The 16,766-nt window shown below is 44.0% G+C and overlaps 1 protein-coding gene, 1 long non-coding RNA gene and 1 pseudogene across 2 annotated transcripts; all 3 read right to left on the bottom strand.

Moving 5' to 3' along the window:
- Positions 1-992: 992 nt before the first annotated feature.
- LOC139190414 (phytosulfokine receptor 1-like) lies at positions 993-15,899 on the bottom strand (annotated as a pseudogene).
- LOC139190516 (uncharacterized) lies at positions 9,114-10,298 on the bottom strand. The gene is made up of 2 exons (XM_070810850.1): positions 10,041-10,298; positions 9,114-9,960 (listed from the first exon to the last, which is right to left on the bottom strand). The coding sequence occupies exons 1-2, from the start codon at positions 10,266-10,268 to the stop codon at positions 9,307-9,309; spliced, it is 882 nt and encodes a 293-aa protein (XP_070666951.1). The 5' UTR covers positions 10,269-10,298; the 3' UTR covers positions 9,114-9,306.
- On the bottom strand, positions 12,347-13,570 carry LOC139190517 (uncharacterized). Its single transcript, XR_011574780.1, has 2 exons — positions 13,028-13,570; positions 12,347-12,944 (listed from the first exon to the last, which is right to left on the bottom strand). It is a non-coding gene; the product is annotated as an uncharacterized lncRNA (long non-coding RNA).
- Positions 15,900-16,766: the final 867 nt, after the last annotated feature.

Here is a 16,766-nt window from a genome sequence, read left to right as displayed (position 1 = left end):
AGGGCCTTTGATTTGTGTGAAGTGGGTATGGGGATTGAGTTGATAAGGACTATCAAATTCAACTTGTGTGATCCAAATTTCCTACTTTTTGGACTCTAGATAGTGAGAACCGGAGAGGATCTCCATCCATAATTTGGAGCTCTCCAGGAATGGTCTTTAGGCATGTGTAAGTGGGTAAACTGCGGAGCTCTTCAGGCATGGTTTGAGCCAAGTATTATCTAATTTGCAACCCTTACATTTCATATGTTTTTCTTTTGTTACATTCAAAGGAATCCACCTTCATCACTTGGGAGAAGTTCTTGCACACAAATGTTCGTATGTGGCACCTCCCACCATTCGTGTGCGAGTGTCGCTGGATATGAATATACCAGTGCTGGAATCTCTCTCACTTACACAACCACAAGCTAATACTCTATACATTAGGCCACGAACGTAAATGTACATGTTATTCCAAATACAAATAAAATAAAAAGGATGTATGATGTACTCTCCTTAAAAAGTCTAAACGTACCCAGGGGCGGATGCATTGAGAGGCAGAGGGGTCAGCTGACCCCCCCCAAACTTCGGTGAACTTCTGTGGATACTTTGGGTGCTCACCTTCCGAATTTCGGTGAATATCTATGGATACCTTGAGTGCTGCCATTTTGAAGATTAGATTTGGTTTCATACATGCCTTCCAACTGACCTCAGGTCTACCAAGACTCGATAAATGTCCATGTATACCTTGGTGTTGCCCCTGCATACATTAACAGGTGTGCAGTATGCATTTCCAAATGACTTCAGGCCTACCAAGACTTGATGAAATGACAATAGCTTGTGCGCACTATTCTTACTAAACCCCCTAATATTATTTCCTGGATCCGCCATTGAACGTACCTATCTATTCCAATGAAACATGCTATTACAAATACAAATCCGACACCGACTCCGGCAATAACTCCTGTATAATCCTTGCTCGATTTCCCGAACCATGTTCCTAGATGAGCATCCAATCATGCTGGACAAGGGAAAGCATCGTATCCGCTAAGATTGTTCCTTTCAAAGTTTGAACTTGAGAAGGTCGAAAACTAACCTCATGTAAGGATCATCCCGTATAACTGATTGACTGTAACACTAAACTTGGACAAGAAGTTAAGATTGACCAGTGAATGCGGGAGTGTCCTGGAGAGCTTGTTATGAGACAAATTCAGAATCTCTAAGTTGGACTTGGCAGATAAACTACTCAGAATCGGTCCTGATAGACCGTTGAACTTAAGATCTTAAACATGAAGCAATTTCAGTTTCCCAAACTCTGGCCAAATTGGTCCGCAAAGATTATTGTTACTTGGTTCCAGCGTCGGTGGAAAGCTACACACTTGATTGTACTGCAACCCTCGTGCACTTACATTCCTTTTCATGATTAAAGGGAAATCAGGAGAAGGTTCCTCAATGGAGATCCTCCCATTAATGAGGCTCGGTAGTTCAGTTAAGCTTCAAGGGATTTCACCCGTAAGCGAATTATTCGACATGTCCAAGTAGAAAAAACTGCTAAAATTGCCAAACCAGATTGGAATTGTTCCTTGCAATTGGTTCCACGATATATCTAACAACTACAATATGCTGCTAGTACTCAACCATAAGGGTGTTGAACCTGTGAGCCTGCAATTTGCAATGATCAGAACCTTCAACTTTTCCAAATGAAGGATTGGATCAGCAGGCAGTACTTCGCCACGGAAGTTCAAGGCGAGAACCAAAGTAGTCAGGTTATGGCACTGCTGTAAAATTTATAAGGCAAAAGAGATATTGGAAAGGCTGGAGTTTGACAGCGAGAGGTAAGAGAGGCTATGGAAACTCTTGAAGCTTTCTGGTATTTCGCCCGTGAAGTTGTTACAGGCAAGAATGACATTATTCAAATGTCAACAAGAGGGAAGATTGGAGGGAATATGCCCATCAAACTGATTGGAACCGAGATCAAGAGAGGTCAAACTAGTCATTGCTGAACAATTAAGATCAATTGTGCCCTGCAATGAATTGTTTCTCAAATTAAACAAAGAGATGGTCGAGGAACTCGACAAGGAAGGGGGTATCTGACCACCAAACCGATTTGAATGAAGTACAAGATTCTGTAATCTTCCAAGGCTGTAGAAAATATCTGGGATAGTTCTTAAAAACTAATTACTTAAGATATCCAAACGAACTAAGTTAATGAGGTTACCGAATTTTTCGCTAAGTGGCTCAGCAAACTTGTTGTCTTGAATACTCAATCAGGTTAGCTTTCACAGTTGCAATAAACCTTTGTGTTTGTACCATACTTGACCAATCCCGAAACTACCGAGCACCGGCCAACGCTATACTGTCAAGGACCCAGAAGAGTTCCCCTCCGACCAGGAGGCCAATCACTACTCGACACGTGTCAAGATTAGAAGCCAATCAGAGCGCAGCACGTGTCGACATCAAGAACCAATCATAACATGACACGTGTCAATGTGACAAAGCTACAAGTTTTTCTATAAATAGGGGTCATTCCCCCACAATATTGCCTAATGCCATTTGTGTTAAATCATTCACAAGAACTCATTAAATTGAGAGCTTGATCCTTTGTACTTGTGTAAGCCCTTCACTACTAATAAGAACTCCTCTACTCTGTGGACGTAGCCAATCTGGGTGAACCACGTACATCCTGTGTTTGCTTCTCTGTCTCTATTCATTTACGTACTTATCCTCACTAGTGACCGAAGCAACCAAGCGAAGGTCACAAAACCCGACACTTTCTGTTGTACCAAAGTCTTCGTTGATTTTGTGCATCAACATTTGGCGCCGTCTGTGGGAAACGACACTTATTCATACTCTCTTCAGCTGTGTCAAGCTGGTTTCTATCATTCGTACACTTTCTTTTGATCAGGCATCCCTCTCCAGCATGGGAAGCGAAGGAAGCCACAGCACACAGAATGACACCCCCCTTGCACATAGTGCGAAACAACGAAAGAAGGAAGGAAAACGAGTTCTTCTTCAAGCTAAAGTCGATGAGTTGGAAGCTCAGAACAACAAGATAGCAATGAGGAATGAGGTCCTCCAGGAGCAATATGAGAAGCTCTTCGAGACACTTCACGAAGCTAGGCAAGCTCAGACACGCGAGCTTGTTGCCCCCGTGGAAGTCAACCATCAACTGGGTGCCCTCCAACATGGAGGGTCACATGCATTCGACATAGATATCCCTGATAGGGAACAAATTACCCCTCGATTTGATAATCAACATGAGGCTTCTCTTAACCCAGTTGCTTCGACCCGAACCATGAGAAGCGGAGGGAGACACCTCTTTGCTGAAGGGGCAGAAGGATCGAAAGCCGTCTTTCGCGATTGTCGGGATTTCCTGAAGCAACGTCGAGAGAATTCCATCCATATAAGCTCAAAGATCAATAACCCAAGGATTTCTGAGAGACTCGGTCCCCTGCCATGGCCCGAGCCGGCCACCAATTTGGGGAAGGGGCAACAAGTCCTAGAGAGACATGAGGGTACAGGGGACTCAGAGGTGTTCCGACAGACATACCCTGGAAGCCAGTACAGCGAGTCCAGGGAAAAATCACATGCCCTTGATCAAACCTTCCTAATTCCAAGAGGAGATGGAGATTTACGAAAGAAAGCTCCAGTGGCACATAACTCCGCTCAGGACCCCCTTGTCCTACAACTTCTTGAGGAAGTAAACAAGTTGAAGGCTGAACGTCAGGCTGAAATACCTGACTGGAACCAACCCAGGCCTGGCCCTCTTACAAGGAGGATCCTCAACACCCCCCTTCAAGCAAAGACAAAGCAGAAGCTTGGCTTGCAACTTTATACTGGAAAAGAGGACCCGATTGAGCACCTTAACCTCTTTGAGTCCACCATGGCATACCGGATGCACACCGACGAAGAGCGATGTCTTCTCTTCCCCTCCACCCTCTCTGGCGGAGCTCTAAATTGGTATTGTCGTCTTACACCTGAGACGGTAGACTCATTTGAGGAATTGAGGAAACTATTTGTTTCCCAACACATTTTCCAAACCGATCGCTTGCACTCTGCAGAAGACCTGTACACTATCCGCCAGAAGCCAGACGAGTCATTACGTATGTATGCTGGCCGCTTCAGCCATGAATACTCCCGGTGTGCCGAGGCAGACGACAAGACTGCCCTCAAAGCCTTCACGGCAGGCCTACGTGATTGTTTCTTTAAATACATGATCAATGCCAATACTTGGAAGACTTACTCTGAGGTGATGGCGCAGGCTTATAACCATGCCTCCGCCGAGGCAAAGACATATCAGGAGAAACCCCCTACAACCATCCTTTATCAACAAGTGGGAGGTGAAAGCCAGACTCACCTAAATGAGAAGACCTTGACTTTCCAAACAGCAGTGGCACCTCCCCATGCCTTGCATAATGCTTCACCGAATCAACAGACATATCAATTTCAAGGCAAGAGGAAGGATTTCCATCCTCACCACTCTCCTTCCAGTAAAAAGAATAAGGGACACTATCCCGATAACCAAGGGTATCGCCACAATAACGCTCGCCCCCAGGCAGTCAATGCAGTGGGTCAAACCCGCGTCAAGATACCCCCTACCCCAAGGTATGAGACATACACGCCCTTGAATGCCACATGCGCGGCCATTTACCCCAGCATAGCTCACCTGATACCAAAGCCAAAGCTGAGGCACCCAGATTACACGCCCCCGAATAACGCGGGCATGTTTTGTTGCTACCATGAGCATAACGGCCATGATAGCGAGAAATGTATCATCCTCCGTGATCGTATTGAAGCTTTGGCACGAGAAGGAAAAATTGATCAATTCCTTCTTCACCCTCAAAGGGATAACCGTAACCAACGCCAGGTGAATGTCATATATTCCATAAGCGGCGGCACACCCATATCTGAATCTTCCAATAGGGCCATGAAAAACAGTGAACGAATTCTGAGGCCTGGTCACCAAGTGTTTCACGTGGAAGACATCAGGGGAGGGAAGTATCAAAAGCCTAACTGGGATCCGATATGTTTCTACCCTGAGGAAGAAAGAGGCATCATCTACCCTCATAACGACCCATTGATCGTGGAGGCTCACATAGCCAACTTTGATGTTCGACGAATCCTCGTAGACACAGGGGCTTCGGTCAATATCATGTTTGCCGAAGCTTTCAGGGCACTCAGTGTCGCTGAACACTTGCTCGATCGCTCGATTTCTCCTCTGATAAGCTTCTCCGGTGATATCGTGCAACCCTTAGGGAGCATACATTTACCCTTTACTATTGGTACAGGCCCTTACACGGCTACCATTACCACTAACTTCCTCGTGGTTGACTGCCCAACGGCATACAATGTCATCTTTGGGCGCACAGGCATCAATGATCTCAAGGCTATGGTATCCACGCATATGCTGTTGATGAAATTTCCAACCCCCCATGGCAACGGTGACATCAGAGGAGATCAGCTTACTGCACGATCATGTTACAACACTTCAGTTAAGCAACAACACTTGCCCGGACCCAAGGAAACCCTGTCTGTACATGACCAAGTCATAAAGACCAGCCTAGATGAAGCGAACTTGGATCTTCCTGATAGCAACAATCAACCCGATGATCCTCGAGATGACTCTTTCACCCAGCAAGCCCAACCTGCTGAAAAGTTGGAGAAGGTACCTATCTCAAGAGATTATCCAGATCGCATGGTGAAGATTGGCACCACATTGTCACCATCCATTCGGTTAGCATTGATATCTTTTTTGAAAGAGAACACTGAAGTCTTCGCCTGGTCATACGAGGACATGCAAGGCATCTCTCCCGATGTCATATGTCATCGTTTGAGTATTGACCCCAAGATCAAGCCGGTGAGACAGAAGCGAAGATCTTATGACGCTGAACGATACGAGGCAATGAAAGCAGAAGTTGAAAAACTCAAAGGCATAGGCTTTGTCCGCGAAGTCAATTACCCGACATGGGTAGCAAATGTGGTCCTTGTTAGGAAAAATCCGACCAAAGAAAGTCTTTCGCTTCAAAAGGTCTTGTAGAGGATGTGTGTTGACTACACCGACCTAAACAAAGGGTGTCCGAAAGATAGTTTCCCTCTTCCTCTTATTGACAGGCTTATAGACTCTACGGCAGGGTGTGAGCTCTTGAGCTTTATGGACGCTTATTCATGATACAACCAAATCCTCATGAACCCCTCAGACCAAGAACACACGGCCTTCACTACTGACAGGGGACTATATTGCTATAAAGTCATGCCTTTCGGCCTAAAGAATGCAGGAGCAACTTATCAGAGACTGGTCAATTCAATGTTCGCCGAACAAATTGGGAAGAACATGGAAGTTTACGTTGATGATATGCTAGTCAAAAGCAAACATGCTGACCAACACATCACCAACCTATCTGAAACTTTCACCATTCTAAAGAGGTATCGAATGAGGTTGAACCCCAACAAATGTGCCTTCGGCGTGGGCTCTGGCAAATTCTTAGGCTTCATGATTAGCCAACGAGGCATTGAAGCTAACCCTGAAAAGATCAAAGCAATCTTCGACATGAAAGAGCCAATAACTTCAAAAGACATCCAAAGCCTTACTGGCAAGGTGGCAGCCTTAACCAGATTCATCTCTAAGGCCACAGACAGATGTGCTCCTTTCTTCAAAGCACTCAAGGGAAATAAGAAGTACATTACATGGACGGAGGAATGTGCCAAGGCATTCAGGAACCTCAAAGAGTACATGAGTAAAGCCCCTCTGCTCTCCAAACCAGAAGTTGGTGACACTCTTATCATCTATCTATCGGTTTCGGCTTCAGCAGTCAGTTCTGTTCTTATTCGAATGGACAGTGGTGTCGAACGGCCCGTCTACTACGATAGCAAGGCCCTACAAGATGCGGAGACACGATACTCCAACATTGAGAAATTAGCTCTAGCATTGGTCATGTCTGCTCGGAAACTTCGCCCTTATTTCCAAGCACACGCCATCATCGTGCTTACCAATCACCCTCTTCGACAGATACTCCAGAGTCCTGACACGTCTGGACGAATGATCAAATGGGCGATAGCATTGGGTGAGTTTGACATCTCCTACCAACCAAAACCAGCCGAAAAAGGTCAAGCAGTAGCAGATTTCATCGCCGACTTCACATATCCTGTTGACATTGCTTCTACACCTGAAGCAGTAGCTTCATTACCATCGGAAGCTCAGAAGATAAAACCAACAACCCCAGCATGGAGTCTGTATGTTGATGGCTCATCCAACCAACAGGGCTGTGGAGCGGGACTAGTCTTGACTACGCCCGACAAAGTAGCAATGGAGTATGCTCTTCGTTTCAAATTCAAGGCATCAAACAATGAGGCCGAGTATGAAGCCCTTCTAGCAGGATTACGTTTGGCCAAACACCTCGGGGTTAAACAAATTGATATTTTCAGTGACTCCCAATTAGTGGTCAACCAGGTTACCAACAACTTTGATGCTAAGGACAGCTCCATGGCAGCATATCTTGCGCAAACACAACTTTTGCTCAAGCACTTCCACTACCAGATCACCCAAGTTCCTCGAGCGGCAAACAGTCATGCAGACGCCCTGGCTCGCCTTGCCTCAGCTGTGGAAGACAAGATTGGAAGAAAAATTCATGTCGAACTGTTGGCAACACCAAGCACCATGGCCGCAGAAGTATGCAACTTACAACAGGGGGATAGTTGGATCACCCCGATCTATAATTTCCTTGCTCATGGCACCCTCCCAAATGATAAAGTCCAGGCTAAGCAAATTCGATACAAGTCTACCCGCTACCTGATCATCAATGATCAACTCTATAAGCGAGGTTTTAGCCTGCCATACTTAAGGTGTCTTACGCCTGCCGAGGCGGAAATCGTCCTTCGGGAAATACATGAGGGAGTCTGTGGAGATCATGCTGGATCTCTGTCCCTAGCACACAAGACTTTTCGCCAAGGATATTACTGGCCAACACTCCACCAGGATGCCATCAAAGTATCCCGCTCATGTGACAAATGTCAACGATATGCGACTATTCCTCATTCCCCTCCAGAGCCTCTTACTCCTATGATCAGCCCTTGGCCCTTCGCCCAGTGGGGACTTGATTTGATCGGCCCAATGCCGGCAGGGAAGGGAAAAGTCTGTTACGCAGTCATTGCAGTGGACTACTTCACAAAGTGGGCCGAAGTAGAACCCTTGGCAACCATTACTGAGGCAAAGATAGAAGACTTCGTGTGGAAGAACATCCTTTGTAGATTCGGCATTCCCAATGCGATAGTCACTGACAATGGGCGACAGTTTGACAACAAGAAGTTCAGGTTGTTCTGCTCTAAGTTCAACATCAACTTATGCTTTGCCTCTCCAGCTCATCCCCAGTCTAATGGACAAGTTGAGGCCATCAACAAAATAATCAAGCGCACTTTGAAAACCAGCTTGGACAAAGCTAAAGGCTGTTGGCCAGAATTTGTACCCCAAGTTCTTTGGTCATATCGCACTTCATATCGGACTTCAACAGGAGAAACTCCATTCTCACTTGCCTTTGGCACAGAGGCGGTTGTCCCTGTTGAGCTCGAGCAAGCAACATTCCGAGTCCAGAACTACATTCAAAGTGAAAATGACAAACAACTCACCCTCAACTTGGATTTAGTCGAGGAACACAGAAACCAAGCTCACTTGAGGAATGTCGCCTACAAGCAGCGCATCTCCAACTATTATGACTCTAGGGTCAAGCCTCGTTCTTTCAAAATAGGAGACTGGGTCTTAAAGAAAAGATTACTCTGCGACAGAGTCCCGAGTGAAGGCACACTTAGTCCAAACTGGGATGGACCGTATGAAGTCATTGGCATCAGTCGCCCTGGCTCTTACACACTTAGAAGCTCCGATGGCAAGACCCTTGGCCATCCATGGAACGCTGATCACTTGAAGTACTACTACAAATAGACTCACAATGTACAAGTGTTGAGCTATAGCCGTTCGGCATCCTATGTAATGAAGGCCATTTGGCAATGAATTCAATAAAGAGGTAATTTAGCCAACTCAGCCCTCACTCTTTTACATTCCTAGCAATGGAACACTCAAGTGTTGAAACCTCAAAGCAGATATATCCAACACGAAACAAAATCTAAGTATGTGTCGACAAGACTATACAAAGAAAGGAACAACCAAACAAGGGCTTATATCCAAACAATAGATCTATTCATACATAGCCAAACATGCATTAATAATAGTGCAAACACTCATAAACACCTAAAATCCAAAACTCTCAAGCTTATAACATGGGCACATGTTATACACACATCAGACTACTACATCCAGAATACATGCAGATAGTAAAGACACTGCTATTCATTCTCATCTGAAGCCGAACCCCTAGCAGTATCATTCCGCGTCCTACCATCATCCTCTGCATCCCCAAGATCCTCTTCACCATGCTGAGTCTGTGCATCAGCACTACCTTCATTATCAGACTCATCTTCGCTGCTAGGATCAACAGCAAGGACAAATGTCTCGCCCTTTCGATGATGCTCATCTATATCTTCGTGGTATTTTCGAAGAATGCTCCCATCATCATAACGATCAAGGACGGCCATCCATTTCCTTTTTTCAAAGCGAGCTTCTTGAGCACAGTGGGGTTTAATAGCAAGATGAAAGGTCGAAGAACTTAAGTATTCTTGCACAGCAGCCTCCCTTTCAGTTGGAATGCTCTTCTCCAGTTCAGAAATCTCAACTAAGGCACCATCCAATTCTCCCCTAACCTTGGATACCTCCAAGGTAGCCACCTCAAACTGTTTTTTAGTTGCCTCAAACAATTTCTTAAGCCTTAGGTTCTCACCATTTCGCCTTTTCAAGCTCTCCATGGTTTCGTCCTTCAGTTGGAGAGCCTGAGTCAAAAGTCCCTTATTCCTTCGGGCCTCGTCCACAAGCTGCTTATTCTCCTTCAGTTTTGCCTTGTACCGCTCAACCTCTTGCAGTCTGTCGTGATACTCGGCCATGACCTGCATGGCAAGACGATCATCACTACCTAAATAATGATAATAAAGAGGAAAAAGTAAGGAAATGACAAAGTAACACTCACATATGAAGACAGCTTCAACATCCGGTCGCAATCCGATTCATCCTTAGCTAAGGGCTCTCCGAGCTCATCGAAGGCGAATCGACGCCCTGCCAAGCAATTGTTGATATCCCCAAAATCCTTTGGCCGCGTGGCAACCCTCAAGTCCTTCCACGGGACACTGCCAGCTCTTTCCTTGCCTTTCCCCTCATGGCGGGAACCAGGATCACTTTCCTGGACAGTGTGCTCCATAGTAAGAGGAGGAGGCAACAGTCGGCTCCCTTCTCCTACAACTACGGCAGCAGTATTTTCAACGGCCTCGACTCCAGTCTTCTTAAAGGCAGGCCCCTTAAGGACCCCATCTTGGGACTTAGGTCTAACGGATGGTTCCCCTCGGAACTTATGAATTTTCTTATGCGGTAGGATGTCTTCCGAAGGAACTAACACTGGTGCTTTCCTTTTATTGGTGCTAGTCCCTGTTTTCTTGCTTACCTTCTCCACTGCATAAGGAAAATCAAAATAAGAAATACAACTTTCCAAATAAAGTAAGGAATTGAGCTAAGTTTACATGAAGGATGCAACTTACTCGATCGTCCCTGGCTCTCGGAAACTAAGGGTTGGAAACCGTACCGACGAAATAAGGGTCGTAGCTTGCTTAAGTGTCTATCCTCTTTGGGCACCCTCAACACCTTCTCTATGTCAGATAGTTCCTGCCCAAACAGTTGGATGGTGCCCCGCGTCACTACATGAAGCAAAGTGTTAGAAGCAAGAAAAGACCACAACAAATAGCAAATAGTACGAACGGTTGATACGTTACAACCTACAGTCTGGAAGTGAGTAAGCACACGTCGCTCAGGCGTGACACCCTTATCATACTCCCAATCATTATACAGAAAGCACCAACGGTTTTTCCATGTGTAGTATGCCTTTTTCTTACCATACACAATACGCTCTCTCTCACTCCGACATGCACACTCGGCATAACCAGTGCATGATTTTGCTGGGCGCATCTTGTAACAGTAACGCCACTGATGGAAGGAAGGCTCACACAACCCACACTCCATCCAAATGATATAAAATCCAATCAAAGTATCCCAGAAACCAGGATTGAGTTGCCCAGGTGCATATCCGATCAAAGATAACATCTTTTGCAACCACGGATGTAAAGGTAGTCTCACCCCTAAAGTCAGTAATATCTGGGTGTAGAACATAACATGACCCTGGGGAGGCTCAGAAGGCCATTCTTCATCATGTACCAAACGTATCCCTACACTACGAGGGATATTACATGACTGCCTTAGCGCCTCAACCTGCTTCTCATTATCTAACAAGTTATTCTTTAGATGGTCTGCTGTGAACTCAGAGCGAACTATGGGTATGGCATCAAAAACAACCCCCTCACCCAACGCCATGGAGGAAGAACTAGCAATAGCTAAAGTTTGACGGTTGGGAAGATCATCCAATGTTTCTCTAGTACCGGACTCTAACAAAGACCCTGAAGACTCCGACATTGCAGACTCAGACTTAGAGCTAAAGCTAGAAGAGCCCTCATCACTAGAACTTCCAGGCTCTGACATCTACAATAAGAAGAAACAAATTCTATCACTACATGCATGATCAAAACATAAGGAAGTTCCTATATTACCCACATGAAGATGGTGCAAAGCGATGCCGGAACCCTTCTCAATCAGAAAGCAATCCGTCTTCCACAGTCACTACAAAACAAGCAAATGAAGACCGTGTCAAGCGCCCAAAAAAAAAAAAAAAAAAAAAAAACAGCTTCATCCAAAAAGCTTCACCCGAAAAGCTTCACCTCCAAAGCTTCACCCAAAAAGCTTCACCCTAAAAGCTTCACCTCCAAAGCTTCACCCACAAAGCTTCACCTAAAAAGCTTCACCCACAAAGCTTCACCCAAAAAAAAAAAAAAAAAAAACTTCACCCGAAAAGCTTCACTTAAAAAAAAAAAAAAAAGCTTCATCTACAAAGCTTCACCTAAAAAAGCTTCACCTAGAAAGCTCCCTCTACATACTTTCACCATCAAAGCTTCACCATCAAAGCTTCACCTAGAAAGCTTCATCTACAAAGCTTCACCTAGAAAGCTTCAACACCAAAGCTTCACCTAGAAAGCTTCAACACCAAAGCTTCACCTACAAAGCTTCAACACAAAACCTTGCTCCAAATAAACAAATTTTGTTCACAAAACCCAAGATGCCCTTGAACTTGTACAAAAACACTTGGGTAAACATAAACATTTTTTGTTTTACACCCACAAGGGCCCAAAATCTTCCCTCTTATTTATTCACTTATATATGTTCCCAAACATATTATAATAGATCAAATAATAATTCAAAGTCCAAAATTTAGTTATGGACAAAAATACAAGCAATTCACCAGTACTGAAGTTGCTACAAAAACTGGAATCTTCCCCAGCCTAGAAATCCAACAAAGCTTCGCCTCCTTTCCTCTATCAAATTTTTGCAGGTGCTGCTTTTCTCCAATGGAGCTGAATTTTGGACACCCTCTAGTTCTTGAGCAGATGAACAACTTTCAAGAAGGAATCGTTTCTGTTTGAGCGACGGAAATTAAAGTGTTGAAGCTCCAAACATGATAGTCGGCTTCTTGCAGATTTCGAAGCTGTTGTGATGTTTCGAAGATCTGGAAATATTTAACCGTTAGTTCATCCTGAATTTTTGATATGTTATGAAAGAGTTGATGAGGAACAACTTCAATGAAGAAAGCATGCCGATCTGAACAATAGAAAATGGAGTTTCGAAGCTCACAACAAATCTGACGGGTTGACAGAAAAATAATAACCAGTCATTCATCATACCTGGATTTCTGGAGTTATATTGCTCCGAGGGATCTCAAATTTGGATATGTTGTAGTTCACAAGCTGAGGAACAACTTCAATGAAGAAAGCATACCGATCTGAACAAGAGAAAATGGAGTTTCGAAGCTCACAACAAATCTGACGGGTTGACAGAAAAATAATAACCAGTCATTCATCATACCTGGATTTCTGGAGTTATACTGCTCCGAGGGATCTCAAATTTGGATATGTTGTAGTTCACAAGCTGAGGAACAACTTCAATGAAGAAAGCATGCTGATCTGAGCAAGAGAAAATAGAGTTTCAAAGCTCACAACAAATCTGACGGGTTGACAGACAAATGATAAACAGTCACTCATCATACCTGGATTTCTGAAGTTGTACTACTCCGATGGATCTCAAATTTGGATATGTTGTAGTTCACAAGATAAGGAAAAACTTTCATGAAGACGACTTTGCAATCTGAGCTATAGAGAAAGGTGTTATCTTGCATCCACTCAGGCTGATTAGTGGAAACGAAAAGCAATTCCACCAAAGAAAAGATGAAAAAGAGAGAAAAGCTACTAATTGCACTTGATCTTGTCTAGTCAATAGCATGCAGCATCAAACACACAAAAGTTGGAAATATTTTTAGATAAGGCATATGCGAATGTGTGACATCGAAACAAGGATTCGTTACTTTGACAAATTAGTAACAAGCGAGACACCTCATTCGGCAACTCTCTTCGCCTGAAGACTTGGGGGACTCCCACCATATACTACTGCACCTTAATACTCGGCAGTCTCACAACCACTCAGTGACTTGGATTTTTCAAGTCTCCAACCGAGAAGTTTTCCTCACTCGGGAAATTAAGGGAACACTACCTCAAACTACATGCTTCACTCACAAAGCTTCAACAATATAGGTTTCAACAAAAGCAAAAATTCAAAGAACTTTATGAAGAAGGCTTTGGTGTATTTAACACAATATATTGAAATGAAGCAAATCTTATTTATTAATATTTTCGATAAGCCACAAATATGTACATATACATGAGTCAAAATAAACAAACAAAAGGGAGCCTTCACAAAGGTTGCTTAGGGGAAGTCTCAGCAGTCGGTAGAGCCCCAGAAAGAGAAAGCACCGGAGGGTGGTTATCCGGAGCCTCAGTACTTGACAAAACCCCAGAAGGAGGAGGCATTGGAGGTTCATCATTTGAAGCTTCATTACCAGGTACAGCCCCAGAGGACGAAGGCAATAAATGCCTTTGGAACAAACCCACAAACCGCTGATGATCAAGTAAAACCTTACCATCAGATTCCTTCATCTGGTCAAGCTTCCTCTTCATGTTTGTAGCATAGTCATGGGCGAGCCGGTGCAACTGCTTATTCTCATGCTTGAGCCCTCTAATCTCCTGTTTGAGACTCATCACTTCAGCAGCCAATGATTCAACTTGGCGGGTTCTAGCAAATAAGCGTTGGGCCATATTAGACACAGAACCTGCACACTGAACACTAAGAGCCAGAGAGTCCTTAACAGCCAACTCATCAGACCGTTTGGAAAGTAGTCTATTATCTTTGGGAGTGAGAAGGTTCCTGGCCACCACTGCAGCGGTCATATCATTCTTCATCACAGAATCCCCAACGGTAAGAGGACCAGTAGGGGATATGAAGGATGGGCGCCATATGTTGTCTGGAGAAGGCGTGGCTGTCTCTTCTCCAAGGTTCAGGTCAAAACGACGGTCGGAGGGTCTAGACATTTTCAAATGTGTTGAAGAGGGAAGAGGTCAGACAAATCAAGATCTTAGAAGTCCAAGAAATGAGCTTCTACTGGTAGAGATTCAGATGTGCTGTGGAACTTAATGCCAGCCTCTATAAAAATCTGCACTCGACGGAGCTTCAGAAATCGAAGAGGCGTTTGCTTTCTCAAAAGCTGGGCTGCTCAGAGACCACGAGGGCCGATCTCAGAAATCGAAGAGGCGTTTGCTTTCTCAAAAGCTGGGCTGCTCAGAGACCACGAGGGCCGATCTCAGAAATCGAAGAAGCACCTGCTTTTTCAGCCTCGTCAGCACCTGTCACATGCACAATCAGCTTTGCGGAAATCACGGGCAATCTGTCGAAGATTTCTGGTGAAGTAGAAAACACGTGAATCTTACTGTTCAATCACCGCTCTCCATATGCACCATCAACTCCTCGGGTACCACATATAACTTTGTCAAAGATCTCTGACAAAGTTTAGGCACGAGAATTTCGAAGTTCCAGCTACCCTACTATTACCCATAAGGGTAAAGGAACAGCACCACTGCTTGACAACTGGAAAGTCCTTATGTGTGTCGACCTCCGTGTTTTGCGGCAAGACAGGTTGGCAAGAACGTCCAACCTTTACTTATACCTATGTGTGTCGACCTCCGTGTTTTGCGGCAAGGAAGTACATTTGAATATACCATCACCTGTGCTTATAAGATAATTCGTGCTCAGGTCAAGGTCCTCCAAGGAAGTACAATTGCCAAAACTTGGTGGAAGATTGCCAGAGAAGTAGTTAGCAGTCACGTTGAGTACTCGAAGTTGAGTATAATTGCTGTCACACATGCTGCCAGGAAGGGAACCATTCAAAAGGTTATGGGAAATGTCAAGGAACTGGATTGAAGGTAAATCAATGCCGAAAGGAATGGGGCCGGAAAAGCCATTAAAGTTTAAGTCTAAGAGCTCTAAATCTAAATTTCGCAAACGAAAGAGTGCAATTGGAAGGGAACCTTTGAGGAAATTTTGAGAGAGATTGAGGGTTCTAAGTTGGTCCAAAGTGTTTAAAGATGCAGAGAGATTGCCTGCTAGTCTTTTACTTGGAAGCTCTAACTTAACCACTGAAAAGGATGAAGAGTTGCAAGTGATGCCTTCCCATTTACAACAATCAGATGAGAAATTGTTTCCCACTCGTCGATCACAGTTGTTAAACTTGACATGAAATCCTCTAATGCTTTCATATCATTTGGATTGCATGTCAAGTTCTGAGAGCCCAAGATTTGAGCTTGGAAGCAAGGGCAAGAACAATCACCACCCAGAAATCCTTAGCACCCATATCATAGGAACACAGAGGCAACTTCTCAACACACCCATAAGGCCTCGTTTGGCAGCTTGGACTGTACTGACTATTTCAGTCGGGTAAGATAATTTGTCATCGGATAGTACTGACTATTTAGTCGAGCGTACTGACTATTTAATTGGGCGTTTGGTGCAGTATCGGATTAAAAACTCAATTCATCAAAGATTATCATGTTCATTTACTTCCTCAAAAGAAGATTGAAGAACATTTATGGCACTGAGTTTCACAATTTAAAACTAGCAAGAGAGATGGAAAAAGAGTCAGCTTGATTTTGTTTTCAGCGACCCGACTAATTAATACCAACGATTTGGAGTGTATAAGTTATCCGGCGTACGTCGTATAAAATAGGACGGACCACATAAATAATCTGGTGCTAATTTAAAACGGAATGACACAAAACATAGGATAGTACTATCTGGTGTGTTATCCGGCATGCCAAACACGCAGGAAGGGAGGGAGAGACAGAGAGAGAAAAGCCAGATAGGCTTTCTATCACTAACTTCATAGATTTGGAATTACTTTGAGTGGACTATAATTCATACTTTGTGGACTTTAATAGATCATGAATCGTGGATATCATGAATCATGGACTATAAAATCACAAATTAGAGAAATTTACGGATTCTTCACCAAACCAAAGGACTTTGTTTGGAAGTGATTCGAAGGATCATAATCACTTATAGGAAAAAACACACCAAAGGTGATTGATGGAGAAACTCCTTCTATGTCTTTCGAAAAATCACTTAAAATGATTTTTGAACTAATTTTAAAGAGAAACACCTCTTATATGCTTCAATCTATAAGTGATTATGTCCCTCTCAGAAGCACTTCAAAATGAACACT

The sequence above is a fragment of the Malus domestica genome, chromosome 13, assembly GCF_042453785.1.
Source record: "Malus domestica chromosome 13, GDT2T_hap1".
Taxonomy (NCBI): domain Eukaryota; kingdom Viridiplantae; phylum Streptophyta; class Magnoliopsida; order Rosales; family Rosaceae; genus Malus; species Malus domestica.
Note: the sequence above shows the minus strand (reverse complement) of the source record. Positions and strands in the feature narration are given on the sequence as shown.

Bases quoted from the DNA above. Each gene is read 5' to 3' on its own strand.
- LOC139190516 (XM_070810850.1), bottom strand. From the start codon at position 10,268: ATGGAGCACACTGTCCAGGAAAGTGATCCTGGTTCCCGCCATGAGGGG. The intron at 9,961-10,040 runs GTGAGTGTTACT...CTTGCCATGCAG, and splicing joins TGTTGAAGCTGTCTTCATAT to GTCATGGCCGAGTATCACGA.